Source organism: Syngnathus scovelli, chromosome 6 (genome assembly GCF_024217435.2).
Source record: "Syngnathus scovelli strain Florida chromosome 6, RoL_Ssco_1.2, whole genome shotgun sequence".
NCBI lineage: Eukaryota > Metazoa > Chordata > Actinopteri > Syngnathiformes > Syngnathidae > Syngnathus > Syngnathus scovelli.
The window spans coordinates 7,624,694-7,641,190 of record NC_090852.1 but is presented as its reverse complement, the minus strand read 5'-3'; the positions used below and the strand labels follow the sequence as shown (position 1 = coordinate 7,641,190).

The 16,497-nt window shown below is 40.0% G+C and overlaps 5 protein-coding genes across 6 annotated transcripts; 2 read left to right on the top strand and 3 right to left on the bottom strand.

Annotated features, from left to right (window-relative positions):
• Nucleotides 1-1,743: 1,743 nt before the first annotated feature.
• On the bottom strand, nt 1,744-3,573 carry nudt7 (nudix (nucleoside diphosphate linked moiety X)-type motif 7). Its single transcript, XM_049723827.2, has 3 exons — nt 3,183-3,573; nt 2,375-2,533; nt 1,744-2,246 (listed from the first exon to the last, which is right to left on the bottom strand). The coding sequence occupies exons 1-3, from the start codon at nt 3,339-3,341 to the stop codon at nt 1,911-1,913; spliced, it is 654 nt and encodes a 217-aa protein (XP_049579784.1). The 5' UTR covers nt 3,342-3,573; the 3' UTR covers nt 1,744-1,910.
• A 548-nt stretch (nt 3,574-4,121) lies between these two features.
• Nucleotides 4,122-9,737, bottom strand: hprt1l (hypoxanthine phosphoribosyltransferase 1, like). The gene is made up of 9 exons (XM_049723811.1): nt 9,587-9,737; nt 8,700-8,806; nt 8,281-8,464; nt 7,532-7,597; nt 7,436-7,453; nt 7,209-7,291; nt 5,393-5,439; nt 4,979-5,055; nt 4,122-4,599 (listed from the first exon to the last, which is right to left on the bottom strand). The coding sequence occupies exons 1-9, from the start codon at nt 9,629-9,631 to the stop codon at nt 4,552-4,554; spliced, it is 675 nt and encodes a 224-aa protein (XP_049579768.1). The 5' UTR covers nt 9,632-9,737; the 3' UTR covers nt 4,122-4,551.
• On the top strand, nt 9,658-14,433 carry LOC125970999 (dynein light chain roadblock-type 2). The gene is made up of 4 exons (XM_049723814.1): nt 9,658-9,790; nt 13,477-13,552; nt 13,936-14,103; nt 14,201-14,433. The coding sequence occupies exons 1-4, from the start codon at nt 9,707-9,709 to the stop codon at nt 14,242-14,244; spliced, it is 372 nt and encodes a 123-aa protein (XP_049579771.1). The 5' UTR covers nt 9,658-9,706; the 3' UTR covers nt 14,245-14,433.
• Nucleotides 10,934-13,330, bottom strand: LOC125970995 (26S proteasome non-ATPase regulatory subunit 7). The gene is made up of 8 exons (XM_049723810.2): nt 13,172-13,330; nt 12,686-12,777; nt 12,519-12,611; nt 12,328-12,425; nt 12,170-12,250; nt 11,884-11,975; nt 11,556-11,754; nt 10,934-11,405 (listed from the first exon to the last, which is right to left on the bottom strand). The coding sequence occupies exons 1-8, from the start codon at nt 13,243-13,245 to the stop codon at nt 11,154-11,156; spliced, it is 981 nt and encodes a 326-aa protein (XP_049579767.1). The 5' UTR covers nt 13,246-13,330; the 3' UTR covers nt 10,934-11,153.
• A 127-nt stretch (nt 14,434-14,560) lies between the features above and the next one.
• Nucleotides 14,561-16,467, top strand: faap24 (FA core complex associated protein 24). 2 transcript variants are annotated; one of them, XM_049723813.1, is made up of 4 exons: nt 14,561-14,945; nt 15,443-15,498; nt 15,557-15,712; nt 15,853-16,467. In XM_049723813.1, the coding sequence occupies exons 1-4, from the start codon at nt 14,849-14,851 to the stop codon at nt 16,102-16,104; spliced, it is 561 nt and encodes a 186-aa protein (XP_049579770.1). In that variant the 5' UTR covers nt 14,561-14,848; the 3' UTR covers nt 16,105-16,467. The 2 variants fall into 2 exon arrangements, with proteins under 2 accessions (XP_049579770.1, XP_049579769.1); XM_049723812.1 differs by having other exon boundaries at nt 15,356-15,498.
• Nucleotides 16,468-16,497: the final 30 nt, after the last annotated feature.

The window sequence follows — 16,497 nt, the reverse complement described above, 5'->3', positions numbered from 1 at the left end:
GTGTAAACCTCGGATCCCAACAGTAATGACCCAGTGTGGCATGCGCTACGCTGTCGCTGGTGGCATTTTCTTTTTCTCCCATCAATTCTTGGTCAAACATCTCTCAAGTGGCTTTATTTTTTTTTTTTTTTTAACTTATCCAGTAAACTGTAGGCCAGGTTCGTACACTAGTCAGTGACGTTTTCAAGCATTCCATTCCTCTTGATTATAGAGGGAACTAAAGAGCACATGTGAGAAAAGTATGCTTAAAGCCATACTAGAAGAAGAAAGTGAGTGAGCTTCAGTTTCATGAATGTAATTGTTTTACCTCATGCTCTGTGCACATCAGACCAATTTGCGGAGAGCGTTTTGTGACTAATGTGTACATTTGTCCGTTTTGTTTTTTCTCATCATTGTCGGTCCTGAAGAAGAAAAACACTCAACTGAAGCAGGGGGGTGAAAGCACACAAAACCTTTTACACACACTTCTGTCTTTCACTGTTGTGTGAATGAATATCCGTGTATATTTAAATGTGAAATATACTGCAGGGGTATGTTGAATTTCAACGGTGGCGCTTTCAACAGAACTTTGTGTGCCTTGACTGAAAAAAAGAAAAGGTTGTCTCTGCTGTTTACGCTATACTCCCCACTTTTGTATTTTTACAGCCCACACTGGTTGTTTTACTGCTAATGTTTTTTTTAACAACCATTGCATGATATTCTATTTTGGGTGCCTCATGAGATTGAATTGAGGTTTAAAAAAGGGACAGAATAATGGCAATTGTTTCCTTGCAAGGGTGTTTTTGTGCTGCCGTGCTTTCACTGCATTTACTGTTGCTGTGAAATGCAAAAAAAAAAAAAAGGTTACTGTTCATTGCCAATAGCGTGAGCCGTATGTCGTCCTGTTGTAGTCAAAAGGAGCTTACCCTCTTTGCTTTCTCACTCTCTCTCAGTTGTGTGCGTGTTTGTTTTTGTGTGTGCGTGTGTGTGCGTAGTATATATATTTAGCCTTACAGCCCTGCATTAAGGGATAATGGTCAAGCACCCCAGTGTGTTATCATTCATCTGAATTATTATTATGTACTTGGCCTTGGTCTGGACATTTGTATACTCTCTTCAGTTTGTCTCTGTAATCCTGCTGCTACATTAAATTAAATAAAAAATGAATAACAAATCGTTGTGTCTCAAACAGGTCTTTTTGTTGTTGTCAATCACACATTTTTGGAAAAAAAACATCTCCCAAATTCATAATTGTTAGCCTTATAGCATAATTGCCTATGTGAGTGTTAACTACCACAGGAGCGATTAAAAATATTTGCGCTTCCTAAGAAATTTGTTTTCATGTGTACTGTGTAGATTCCAAAGCATCCAGGTCATGGCAATCTACTCTCTACCTGGCAATCTTATCTCTCAATGTTCAAGGTAAGCATATTGTCTTGGTTGAATTCTTTGTTTTAATCTTCAAAAATGACAAGCTATTATGCTATTAGAATGAAATACAAATGTTCGGATTAATTTATTTGGGGGAAAATAGGCAAAATATCAAAAAGGTCCATTTTTTTTTTTTTTTAAACCAGAACTGTAAGTCATAGTTAAATATTTTTTAAAAGTATTACATAAAAAATACACTGCAGCAAAGAAGCATTTGGCCCATTTTTTATAAAAATAATTTATAAAATGGGACTCATAATCTGAGAAAAATGTAACAATAGGAAATAAATTCTCATAATTACTAAAACTATTTAGAAAATATTGCTTCTTACCTTAGAGCTTCATCAATGTACTTTTTTTTTTCAGAAAATCACAGCTTTAAACATTACCACTTTGTCCTTTTCACTCGAAAATACAATAGAATTATACATTTATACAGTAAAAATTAAGCCCAATTGTCGTGTACACATCCCAATCATTATATGAAATATTCAAATGAGTCACAGTTTACTTGGTGTCCTCGTTTGTTGTAACCTCTGCCTGAGCCTGCACATCAAGTCCTCTATGTCAAAAGTTACATGACCCTCTGCTTTTGATGTGAGCGCGATGGTGGCGACAATGAAGGCCACCATGGCAGTCAGACCCCAGATGTGATACCGAACTTCCGTGCGGGGCTCCACAAAGTCAAAGGAAAGCGATGTGGCCTTGGCGGCAGTGACTGATTTGATGAAAAAGTCCAATGGCACCGTAAAAACGGCACTCACCTCTGCCGTGTTGGGAATGGCGAGGAATGATTCCGGGATGAAACCCACCACCGGAGTCACCAAAAGAGAATTCTGGTCAAAAGATAGAAAGTGTTGAAGACCTGCACTTTGTGTCTTTTGCAGATCAGTATTTTTTGCATGAGCATTTAAGAGGCGGTGGGGCGTCATGTGATGCACGATACAGCCAGAGTTCACTGTACCTTTGTGATAAAGGGCTGCAGTGTGCAGATGACGTGGACATCACCCGGTGGAAGACCAATCTCCTCGTGAGCCTCTCTCAAGGCCGTGTGCACCACGTCTTGGTCACTGGAGTCTCGCTTGCCGCCTGGGAAACACACCTCGCCTGCACTCACCCTCAGCTGCACACACACAGCGAAACCAAAACATTACAAAGGTAGTAAATTCAGGACAGTATATGTATGAAAAACAAATCTAGAATATAAATACAAAAATCTGCAAATGAGCACACCTACAGGGATGAGAAAAAAAAAACTTAACTTTTTTATTTATGGCTATACTCATACGGTTTCTAGCCACGTTTGGGGGAAAAAAAAAACAATCCAACATTGTTCCTGTAAAATTGTGAATTTTAAAAAAAAATATTGGACTGAAATTCATTAAAAGCTAATCCTTGTAAAATCAACATTTTGTTTTGAAATTCTAATTTAATTTGTCAGGTTGAGTTCTATGTAAATATAACTTTTTTTCTCGCATAATTTTTTTTCTTGACTATACATAATTTTCATTTCTAATTGATGAGAGTAGTTGGTGTTTAAACAATCGTTTGCTAAAGCCCTTATAAATATATAACACGTTTTCTATAATCTCGTAAAATTTTTACATTTTCAAATTGAACATTCAAATAAAAACAAAATGTCCCATTAATGGTAAGCGCTTTTTATTTTTATTTGTAAGAACACGCCTGAGGGGTCCTCATCTGGTCCGCGGGCGAGAAGTTAGTGACACACTGGTTCAGAGTGAGGTTTTGGCATTTGTGCCCCCGGTTACCTGTTCCGACCGCTGGGTCATGAGAGTATGTAGCTTCCCGCTCCTCACAAACAGAGGGACCAAAACGGAAGCTTGAGGCAGCTCTGCTTCCCCGAGTATGTCTGCTTGCTTTCTGACGTCAAATGGTTCGAACGCCGCCATCGTCTCCTTGACGTCCATTCTCGTAGCAGCAGGTGGAAGGAAAGTCACGACGACAGCTTGGTAGACTAACAACGTTAACGGCCATGAGTTTGTAGCAACGTCGTAAAATAAAAAGCTTTAGTTATGAGTTGATTAATTCAAGGTTGTAAATGAAGTTGCACTGTGGGTTATATAGTTGGCCATAAAAAGTTAAAGCGAAAACGATTTACTCGTTTTTGCAGACAGCATGTTAGCGGTGTTTACTACCAAAAGGCCCCACAGCGCCACCTTGGACTGGAGGACCTTTGGGACTGTACTGCAATTACAATTTTGTTTTCAAAAGTTTTCGGTCTGTTAATAATATATTCTAGATCATGATTACAGATTTATGACATACTGTTTCGAGGTTATTAAAGGACCGCAATGAATTTGTTAACACAAAGATTTTCCCCAAAGGTATTTAGGGGAAATCTTAACACAAAACACCTTTGGGGGAAATCTTCGTGTGAAACAATGTTATTTTTCTGGCATGTGTTAAAGGCAGAAATTCTGCAGTGCGTCTATAGACATCTCACATATATGTAAGATGTTTATTTTGTGAAATCTCTCTGTGGAACAGATGGCAATTTTTCGAATTATTTTTAACTTTTCATTTTAAATCTGTGCACGCAATGTGAAAATTGTTGCACTTCAATTTGATTAGAACAGAGCTTCACTTTAAACTCTGTGTATTAGTCTTTCATGTTTATACACTTTTTTTTTTCATTATTTCCCCTATTGGGAAACAGTCTCAGGTGCGGCAAAAATAAAACACGGCCGTGCTTTCAACTGAATTATATTGCAACACCTTTATAATCCAAGTGTCATTTACCAAATAAAAAATAATACAGCACGTTGATTGTTAACACGTCCACTTGGCATAATGCGTGACTGTACAGTACAATGCAAGAGTATACAGCATGTGCAAACTAAAAGGCTGTTTTACTCACTGAAAAGCCTGAGTCAGCAAATGAGTTACATTCTCTTTCCGTAAAATAATAGATACATCTAAATCCACAGGTAAATCATCTCTTGATATCAATAAATACATAAATAAATCTCAACCAAAATATCCATCATAACTTTCAGTTACAAGGGTTAGAAACGTCCTTTGCGCATTTTGCAGACTCTTGTGTATAAAAATAAAAAAAAAAAAAGAGGAGGCTCATCACAGTGGTCCCAGTTGTCGTCGATTTGATTCGTCATCGCCTCACACTTTATACTTCTCCTTGGCTTTGTCATTCAGTATGCAGATATGCTGTGAAGGAGCAGAGAAATGAGAAACACTGGCTGTGCCAAAGGGGCCATCTTTGCAAGCCTGACAAAGGCCTAAAGAAATTTGCCAGATCACAAAATCCCTGCTGTGTCCGCGAAAGAGACTTGTGATTTTATAGCTACCCTGTGTGAAACCTCTTTAGGACAACTGTGTAAAATGCGTGTTAAAATTCTCACTGAGCAGGACCTTTGTTTGAACGTGGCTGTAATTTCACCATTTGTGTTAAATGTACAAGAATTTCACAAGAAGCTGACATCAGCATAAAGACTAAAGAATGTAATGCAAATCATATTGTCAAGTGTGTTTTGTGAACCTGAGATTAACCTCCCAGGCACAATAGTTCATGTATGTGCTTACTTACACTGAGATCTCGGAAGTATTCGTTGTAGTCCAAAGCATAGCCCACCAGGAAGGCATCGGGCACTTCAAATCCAATGTCTGCAAAGTAACGTTGTCACGTTAGTATTGTTTGCCTGTGCTAATAACAGCCGTCCAAATGGTCAATGGAGATGCAGGAAAGAAAAGCTAGCAGTATAGTGAAGCCTCGTTTGTTGTATCAAGATTTGCGATTCGGATCAAATCAACATTAATGAGGCATCCTTAGCACCGCTTAGCAAGCGTCCTTAAGGGACAGATTATCAACACTAAAAACATTATGTAACATGTGGCAATCAAGTGTAAGCATTTTTTCCTGAAATGAATGTTAATCCTGATCAGAGCTTTATTATATAATGCCAAAAGACAGTGATGTGAATATACATCGTACTGTACTTACAATCTGGTCTATACCCTGAACTCCTGGGAGTTCTCTTCACCAACAGGCTGCAAACAGGAAACAGATGTATGTTCATGAGAATTGACATTGAACAAAAAATATCAGATATGATATCTGAGCAAATATGCATAGAACTAAGTTAATTGTGGGGGAAAACTAAAAATATTAACTTCTATTGTCTATTATTTGGACTCTGCAGTTTTGTGTGAACAAGACAGTGTTTTTCAAAACGATGTTAATGCTTGTGGCCAACGACTTCAATACAAAATCTATTTTCTACTAAAAGCACTTGAAGGAGTTCATAAGCTAAAATTAGCTCACACACCGCAGCTCTCTTGTGTTTGGGAGTCAAAGTTTATCACGCTAACCAGCCTGAGGGATTTTAAGTAATTATTGGCGCATTTAGAAGGTGACATATTATGGAAAAGTTTACTTTTTAATTATTGTTGTACAAAAGGTTTGGTCCCTGGAGATGAGATTGACATCAGAATGTATGCCTAAGCGTATTGTTGGATGCTGTGTCTGTATGTGTTGCTGTTCCCCGTGTTATCTTTTGAAGGTTTGCAACTACGTATGCAATTTCCGTGAGCTCGTCAATGATGTTTTGCATGGCGTTAGTATTAAGCTAATAGATTGTCAGTATTATATTGTTTGGGTGAATATATTGGTATTTAATTGTACAATGTTTCATTCAATTTTGTTTTGTGTCAGTTTTACAGTCAATTTCAGCTGAGAGTGACAAACAGCTTGAAGCAAGCACACTTGCCTTTTATTTACAGAACCATGCATGCAAAAGTGAAAACAGGCATTATTTTTTTAAGCGTTTCTGAATAGGTGATCAAAAAATAATAGTGATAATAATCACATGGTCGGTCTCCTTATACTTTCTTAAATACCTTGATGTATGAGTGACATGACTATGCGATAAGAGCTGCAGCTTATCAGTTTTGTTTTTTTATTACCTTTATATGTCTAGTAGCTTAACTTGGAACATAAAATGTGAATTTCCATAGACAGGCTACCGAATAGCATGTTTTGTGGTATAGCCCTTCAAGCAACAGATATTTGAAAACAGACAAATATTCTTCTCTGTGTAAACAATTATTACTGCAATTTACTGAGCAATTGAGACTGTCTTGTCATTTTGGTTGCCTGTATTATACTGACCACTGGTGGCCAAGGCATGTATACCTGAAGAAGCCTCACATTGATCGACATAATGCTGAGAATTCTTTACATTGTATTTTTGTCTTGGATGAACTTTCCTCTCTTTAGAATAACGTAGAGTACTCATTTCCTACTGAAAAACGTTAGAAAATGTCTAGTTTTTGGAGGGAGTCTAGAATCAATTAATGGCATTTGCATTTATTTCAATAGGGAATCAAGTGTTTTGAGTTACAAATGTGGTTGTGGAACAATTAAAAACTTGTCAGTCAGGATGCCACTGTATTGCAAACTTTCACCTCTTGGGTTTGGAATTTATACCCCACAATAAACCAGGGTTCACTATAAATCTCCTTTAAAGTCATGTTCTTCATCCACTTGTTTTCTTCGCTTAAAAACATGATTTCCCTCACCAGTGTGTGAAAGCATGAGCTATAAATATCAAGCATGACAATGCTATTTTTACACCCGACACAGGAAATTGACAAAGCTTCAAACACTTAGCGGCCACACACTCTCTTTCTCTCTCTTAATGCAGATTAAGCCTTAAGCTGCTCCACACTGAAAGTAAGAGTGTCCATTAGCATTTACGTGCACGCTGCCTGGAAGCACGCTTGCGGGCGACTGCCCGGATGAGTGCGCATGGCCTTACCTCACCACCTTCACCATCTTGGGTCGGCTTTTACTTAGCAGGGAGAGCAGCGTCTGCATTGTCTTTCCCGTTTCCACAATGTCCTTTATTACATGGGGACGCATAGCATGACTGGTCAACATTAGGCAACGCTCAAGCATACAGCATGCTGCAATACAGTCACAAATCTTCAAGTGTGTAGTTAACAAAACATTTAAAATCCAACCCATCCAAGAAGAGACTCTTACCTCAACTATCAAAACATGCTGCAGGGATGACAAAAATGTGAATGAGACGTATGTACACAGATGATCCAAGACAGTAATAATAAGGAGGGGACAGACCTTTCCTGAGAGACTGGACAGATCATCGCCTCCAATAACTTTGACGTTGTTAGTAGACTTGTCATTCTAGGAGTCATAGAAAAATTACATTGTGAAGAGGTCCTTAAGAGCCCCTCTGTGCATTTAAATACATTTGAATAAGGTGGAAATGCATTTCAGTAGTTCATTTCCAAAAGTGAAAGTCATGATATATATATATATTTTTTTTTTAAGATTGTTGCTCAAAACTAATAGAAAACTAATACTAATAGAAACAGAAAGGTAAACAAATTGGAATATTACATAAGAAACAATAAAATATCTTTAAAACTAGGGTCAGGGTTTCAAACTAGGGTTTCAAACTAGGGTTAGGATTTTAAATTAGGGATAGGGTTTCAAACAAGGTTTAGGGTTTCAGGGTTAGGGATTCAAACTTAGGTTAGGGTTTTAATATAGAAATAGGTAGCAATGTGAAAATGTTCTTGTGTTTACTCTTAACTATAACTGAAACAAAAAATAACTTTTCCACGATATTCTAATTTATTAAGATGTACTGTAAATGCTTAGCCAGTGTGTTTAGAGCATAAAGTGAAAAAAACACTATCTGGTATTACTGCATTCAGCCCTTCTAATTGTCAGTCACCAACTCTGATTTTTCCACAACAGTCTCCCAAGCAAACCAGTAATATTCATGATACTCTACTTTTAAAGTCACCTGCATAAATCTCACATCAAATACTTGAGTGACAAAAGAGAGAGCATGAACTTACGCAGTAACTTTTTACTCTAATGAAATCCACCGTGAGTGGGACTGATTTATCGCTGTTCTGGTTCAGCGTCTTAATATAGTCGAGCAGGTCTGCGAAGAATTTGTAGCCGCCCTTCAGTACACAAAGGGCGACGATATGGTGGCCCCCCATGTCCCGCACGATGTCGCGGGCCAAACGTTCCGTCCTGGAAATCAAGCAAAATATTTCACAGAGAACTACAACACAGTATGGTATAAATGTCATTTGTGTAAATCATAAACAGCCTTTGCCCAATACAGATCTCCACAATCCCAAGTGTCTGATGTGATCTTGTGCCCTTATTCAAATTCACCTCTTGCAAAAAGGACTGTAGTGATTTGAGAAACAAATTCCCCCAGGTGTACTGTATCAACACTCATTGCCCCCGTCGTGTTGCTCACCTGTCCATAATGAGTCCATGAGGAATGATCACCTTGTCCAAATCATTTTCGTAATGTCTGGGCACGCAGAAAAGGTCCAGGTTGTAGCCTTTCTCATCATCTGCGATCTGTATGCAAAAAAAGGGAGGCATTTACTAAAACTGTGCAAATTTCTGCCATTTTGTTGCGCGTATCATAATGCACTGACTTTGTAAGCCACACATGCGCTGCATTATTTTTCTCAATGCATTTGGTTATGTGTACAGTGGTGACTGCATTTGGAGCAATTATATTTAATACAGGGCAGTGATTCAACTGGGAAATTAATGGGTATAAATAAACCTACTCTTGATGAGTCTCCTTGGTCCTGACATATGGAAACTTTGTGATATGGTCTTTTGGTTACCAAAAACGCATATACAATATTGGACCTACCTGGGGCAAAAACATATTAGTATGCAACTGTGATGCAATTACGGTTACTTGTCAAATATGTAATATAAAAATTAGTTGCAGAAGCTTTCGAGTTGGGAGGCAACTGACCCACCCCGCCCTAATCTATCTGATTTGTTTTGATATCTTGATTATAATTGTGTGATTTTCGCGTTCTCTGAGAAACTTAAGAAAATCAGATGGCAAGTGAGGGTCGTAATGTAGTTTTCAATCTATCGCGCAGATTCTCTAAATGCAAAGCCGAGGAGGTCTGCGTGCACGCGCCTTGACAACAGTCCATCTTCTCAACCACCTGTTTAACCTCTCGGCCACGCGCGCACCCTCCCCAATAATAATAATAAAAACACATTTAATTGCCCGATTTGCGTGTCGAGACGCGCGTGATTATCATTGCGTGTATCATAGTACCCCTCACAAGTTAATTAACACCGTCGAACTCGGGTGGGCGGCCTCACCTGAAGATACGACGCCATGTCGTTGTTGCTGTTTATTCGGTCCATTTTCCGGTTCGTCTCAGAGAAGAAGCGGAGCAGTCATGCTCGACGTTCTGCGCGGACGCCTCCGCCGTTGACAGGATGAAGAAGCTCGGAATTGAGAGTGTTGGCGATGGTGCAGGATTTAAGCCTCTTACGTCAGGATCCACTTTTCCTCCCCTTACGGTAATAATCTGATTTGGACGTGGGGAGTGTTCGGAGCGAGGTGTCTGAACACTGGATGACTACCATGAGATACCGGTACCGGCGGGCGGTGCAAGCGAAGTGCAGGAGACTGCAGGAGTGTTCTAAAATGAGAGCGAGGGAGAGGCTGGAAATGACGCAGTTTGAAGTGCCCCGTTCGCCTTTGGTTCATCGTCATCCGTCTTTTATTATGATACTCTTCTACCAAAAATAGACACTGTTATACAGCCCTGAAATTTGATGCATTGTCGGGGAGGGTGAGGGGTGGGGTCATGTTTATTCACATTATGTTTTTCTTTTTTTTAGGGTGATCATTTTATGTATTTTCACTATTTCTGGTTGGCTCTGGCCCTATCTCCCGTGAATAGCGGGGATTCACTGTATTGATGTTGCAGATAAGATCTTATATTGTCAAGTTATACTGTTCTAAAAATGTAGAGCATTCCAGTAACTATTTAATAAATGTTAATATTATTAATATATTATATATTATTATTATATTCTATACATGGGATAATGTATGCCTGAAGCACATCAGGCAGAGGGAAAGACACCCATGCTCTCTTCTTTTGGCTTCCCCATGATAAATATTCCGTGTTGTCTTAGCCTGAGGTGCTGCTGTGTTGCCACGACTTCTTATTGCTTTTCCACAAATGGTTAGGTGGTTCATTTGGCCGTAAATGGAACACCATGGTGGCGGACCTTATGGGAACAGGCCTCTCACCCAGCGGGCATGCAGTTAGGGGTGGGGTTATATGTATGTTTTTTGTTACATCATAATACCTTTGTTGCTTTTATTACCCGTGTCTTCTCTCACCCTTTGGTAGTCAGTCACAGAATAAAGATCACATGACAACGCCACATTGACACTGCCATAACACTAATGTAGCACGTGAGACTGAAAGACTGACTTGAAGAGAAGTGTACTTTGGCACTTAGCAAGGTTTAAGTACTTTGCACCAGCCATCATCATTTAGAGTCTAAATTTTAGACAAAGTCTGTAATCCTGATGGACACATTGCAGCATGTCCCTACTTGTCTCCATTTAGATGCACTCAACAGCTACTATTTTTACCCTTTCTTAAAGATAAAAACAGAAGTGTGGGCACAAAAAACAAAACCGACTGAAATTAATATGATTCCAATTTAATAAGTGATACAGAAAGCATCTTGCAAAAAGAGCAATGCCAAGGTGCAGCGCAGCACCATGTATGGCAACTATCAATTCATTTTGTCATGTTTCAAAACAAAAGAAGCAAACCGGTATCATCAACAGTCTTTGTATGTGAGTGTCTGCATCTCAGTTGACACCGAAGTAGAGTCCTGCTTCTAGCCCGAGAGCCGCTCATTTCTTTTTCTTCACATCTTTCTTGGCACTGTCCGTTTTGTCCTTCTCCTTGTCCTCTTTCTTCTCCTTGTCGTCCTTCTTCTCCTTCTTGCCCTCTTCCTTCTCCTGGCCCTCCTTCTTCTCTGCGTCCCGGTTGGAGATCTTGTTGTTGATCAGATTGTGCAGGGCCACCACTGAGCGAATGAGCGACGCCAGGTAGACCACCAGCATCTGGTCGTTGGTCTTCAGGTAGAACGCCTTGGTGAATTCCTACCCAGACAAAGTGGGCAACAGTCAAATAACAGACTAGACAGCAGATTTGAGGTAAAAGAATAACAAGTCCAAAATAATCCTCTACCATTAAACTTTATTTAATGGTTTCGTTTACATTGTCTCATGTTCAGCGGTACGTCAACTTACCAGCAGGTTGACGTCAGGCAGCAGGTTGAAAACATCCTGTAGCTGGTAGATGATCTGGTGGTTGATGGGAAGCTTGCCAGCGGCCACCCTCTCCAGGTATGAGCGGATTTCCAGCAGCTTGGAGTTGAGCCCCTTCAGACCGTGGACTTGGTTTGTGATGCGTTGCGACAGCGTCCCCACTGTCGTGTCCTTAATATCTCTGCGCGCGCACACACACCATTTGGAAGGGGGTCGGTTTTATTATCATCTTATACAGCACTTTTCCTTATTAGGATCATGGGTCGTTATCAATTTATGAATATGGCACAGCAACAGCGCAATTGAATACCTGAGCAAGTGCTCCACTCCTACTTCTTCTGCTTCCTCAGCTCCAATTTCACTGGTAACGTGCTCAAACGTCTTTGACGTTGGCGTGCCATCCTACAAAGAAATGATATATTTTTATGTGTAAAAAAAAAAGAAAAGGCTTGTTTGGCAATATTTGGGTGACAATATTTATTCATTCATTCATTTATTAATTATAGTTTCTCTTTATTGCTGATTTCCACCTAATATGTGTGGGTATGGAATGTATCCCTGTGATAAATGGGAATTTAAAAATTTAAATTACTTACATCATGTATTTCTTCTACAGAGATGTACGCTTCTGTGGGAAGGCCAAGGTCTTTGGGCTTTACATCAATAATGACTAAAACCTAGGAGGGTAACAGAGGCACAATGCAAAGCTTGCAAGACCCATGAAGGAAAGAAAACAAATAATGTAGTTTCTTACTGAATTGGTACAGTACTGCTTGATGAGCTCATTGATGGCAATGTCGTTCTTGTGCAACTTGGGCCCCGTGTGGTACCACCCCACAATTCTTTCTCTGGCTAAAAAGATAATATGCACAACTACATGTAAATGCAATACACAAGAAAATGCAGACATGTGACTTACATAGCTAGCCAGCGGTCAAATGTTACCATTGACTTTCTTGAACATGCCATACATGTTCTCCAAGTAGTCGTGGTCCAGGAACCACACAGAGTCATCCTTGTCATCTTCGTCAAACGGTACTGCACATAATCAGGTTTATTTTTAACAATTACTCAGATTCAATCATGACAAGTTAATATGTGAACACACTCACCTGCAAAACTATTTGACACATCAAGAACTTTCTTCTGCCACGACCCCAAGAGGACACCCACCACTCTTTTCTGATTGCCAACCTTGCCTATTCTGCATAATTGAATTAGACAAAGTTGTCAAACAGCTTATCTCTGTCACAGGGATAATCAATCCTAAATGCTAAGCACAACACCACTTATTACATCATTGACGAAATATCATAAGTGTTTGATGCCTCGGTATTCATGTATAAAACTGTCCAGTTGTCAAAAATGTATAATTTTACAGATCTTATAATTTTACTGACATCGTATTTATGGAAAACACAGCTAGCATTAGAACGCTAACTATGCTAAGCTCTTTTCCATTCATTCTCAACGGCGCTCTGACTCAGCACGGCTAACATAGCTTAGCTCAAAGCGCACTTGCATTGGAGGGACTTTGTTTTCATAATTTAAACAGAAAGGAGTAGCCCACTAAGAAAACACGTAATAAATGCACCGACCTGTTAAAATGATCGACCACGCTGAGCAATACCAAAGGGTGAACGACCACATTTTCTACTGCTAACTCCGGCATCTTATTCGCTGCCTTTACACAATCTAAAAACAACGACAGTTACGCTGGACTTCCGTCGACGTCACTTCCTCACACGGCTTCCGTCACTTCTGTTTCCAGTGGCAACTTGAGGACGCAAAACTCGCCGACGAAATGGTTTTAACTTTTAATTTGAAATAATCTGATCGTATTTGTTTCGGTGGGGTATTATTGCTTATATCATAAATATATATATATATTTTTATCTTGCAGGCAGAAGTTGAGGAAACATTCCAGAGAGTGGAAGCTAATAGGAGCGTGATTGGAACAATAATTGCCAATGCAGATGGTAATGGTGACTTACCTCTAGAATAAATAGTGTATTAAATCTAGAATTTGAGAAAGGCATTTAGACATTGTCATTTTGAGGGAGCCATTTATAGCTGGAAGACAAGAATATTTGGGACAAGGCATCTAATTTAGCTTGGCATCCGGCATTCATTTGAGGGTAGCATTAAGTTTCTTTAACTATATCGACACCCCAAAAGTCCTCTGATTTTACAATTGCATCTGTTTATTTGCATTGCACAGAATTGCAAGACTATTTGCTAGTGTTTTATTTTTATTGTGACCCATGTCACTGTTTCTGATGGAGTAGCATCATCATTGGTAGACCTACCAAATGTAACATTTTTTTCAAAGTGACAACAGTAGTGAAATACTATTTGACAGGTCTCCCAGTCCGATCAACGTTTGAGAGCTCAAAGGCCGCAAGGTACGTTGGGATCCTTGGCCACCTGACCACGATGGCCACCAGCACAGTGAGGGACATTGACCCTCAGAACGATCTCACTGTCCTCCGCATTGGCACTAAGAACCAAGAGATCATGGTTGCACCAGGTAATTGTGCCATTTTGAATACAATTCAAAATGGCAAAAAACATGAGAAACCTTCAAGTAGCTTTACCTTTTTATTTTTTATCTTGTGTGTCCTCAGAGAGTGGCTCTCTCGTGATTGTCCTCCAGAGGTGTGATGGCTGAGGTGCCCTAGTTATGTTTTATCATTCAAGAAAAATGCTGAATTGTTCCTGTGGTGGGTTCCAATGAGGTGGAGCCTGTCACAGGTGACTTATAGTGAGAGGCACACGACAACTGGGACTTGGCGATGAAACCTAAGGTCAAATAAAAATAATTATTCTGCACAAAAGCAGACTGGGAACAAAAACAAAATCGGCCCTGGTATTTTTTGCTTAAACTGGCTGGCACCTTATAATCATCGGAGCACAACTGACTAGTTTTAAATCTCTTATTTCTGTTTTTTTTTTTTTTGGGGGGGGGGGTCATTTATTTTTCTGAGTATAATATTTAACTAATTGTAGAAAGTAATTTTGTTTCTTTGTTTTGTTGTCCTCCCAAATTTAACGACAACGTGGAATATGAAGTGACGAAAGTGGGTGTGATTGCGCCGCGGTCCTCTAGGGGGCAACAGCCTGCTTGGGTTCCTTGTCAGGATCATTTTTAAGAGGAGAAAAAGACAAGGCGCCCCAATTCCAAAGTGAATGCATTATGTTGGCAACACAGCAAATTTTTGTTTCGACATTCATTTTTTCCCAACTAATTTGTATATTAGTCTTTTGTCGACGTAATGGAAAGCAAAAACGCGACTTTGAACGTCCCTCCTTACGGACATGTCATCACTAGCGAGAAGTGGAGAGACTCGTCGCTTATTCAAAGTTTGAAAGGTAAACACGTGACACATGCGGTACATAAAATAGATGGATGTGTTAATATGCATTTTCGCCGCAGAATTTTCACGTTAGTTTGTAGATAAGTGTAATGACAGTGCCATCATTTAAAATGTCTTAATACCCTGTTTTACACAACGCAACTGTTTTTAACCATCACCTTTTCGCAACTTTCACAGAAACAATAATATTAAAGGAAATGTGAAACCCCAAACCTCATCACGTGGAACTGTTTTTAGTCACTCTACCCCTAAAAATTCAGGAAAACTGAAATGGTGGAAAACCGCTTAACAAGTCTACATAGTTGACGTTTTTTTGAACATTTTTAGCAACCATCTTCATACTTAGACAGTGTATTGGGTTTAATAGAAATACATCTGTGACACAATCATGCTTCTCTGCTCTAGGTGGAGGTGTGAAGATACTGTTCGAAAGCGAGCTGGGTATGGCAGATTTCCTTCTCCCAAATAAGAGCTGTATCCTCTACCTTTCAGAGTGTGACATCATCGCAGGCGCCTCCTATAAGAGGAAGCTGGTTCGCTACAGGAATGTGAGTTTGAGCTGGTCTCCTTTTTAGGTTTTAGCCTGAATTTGTGTTGTCACTGCAGGCCTGCGGCAAATTCCAGGAGCTGGTCCTAATTGAGAAAACCCGCCTGGTGGAGCAGTACTTCTGGGCCGTACAGAAGTTTGTCGTGTTGGAGCTTGGCCTGGCACTGCTGCCAGTTGGAGGGCAGACGGAGGCGTCACAGCTGCTCCTTCAAATGGTATTGTCACTCTTCATTGATGCCATCTGAGTGAATTCACACTCCAGCTTTGCTTTGTGTACCTCAGTCCAAATCCAAAGCGATGAAAAGCCGTCTAGAGGGATCTGTTAAATGATGGTGCTCTTCCTTCATGATTTCAGGTTCACACGGACAGCAAAGAGAACCCATTCAGCAGAAGGAGCTCGTCTGGACTCTTGGACCCACTGGTCTTGGCCGCGGTGCAGCAGGTTCCCGGGATAGGCCGTGTCAAAGCTCTGGTCCTGTTGGAGCGCTTTCCCAGCATTCATCAGCTGTGCAACGCCACTGTCGGCGAGCTGGAGGCCGTCGTGGGCCAGGCCGCCGCTCAGAACATCCACACATTCTTCCACAAGTCCACTGCGACAGGGATATGACCCATGGCCACTTTGAAAACCAATAGCGCCTTTTACTTGGACAGAACAGGGATCTTTGGCTCGCAAAACCAATAATCATGTGCCATATAGATTATGCCAAATGAGCAGCAAACTAGTTGGTACTAGTGCCTCAGTTTGATGTTAGAATTTCAGCTGAGGCCTTTTGTGTGTGATTAGCATATTCTGCTGATGCTTGACTTACTCTCAATCCAAGAGAACAGTATTGAATGTGCAGTCTCTTTGGGTTGTGCAAAGATATCAAAACGGGTAATGACATTCATGTTTACTTGCAATACGACTTTCAGAGTGAGTTTTCTGAGAGTTTTCTGCTTTGAACAAAATACATATTATTTTCAAACACAATTATATATTTGTGTTTGCATTCTGTACTTA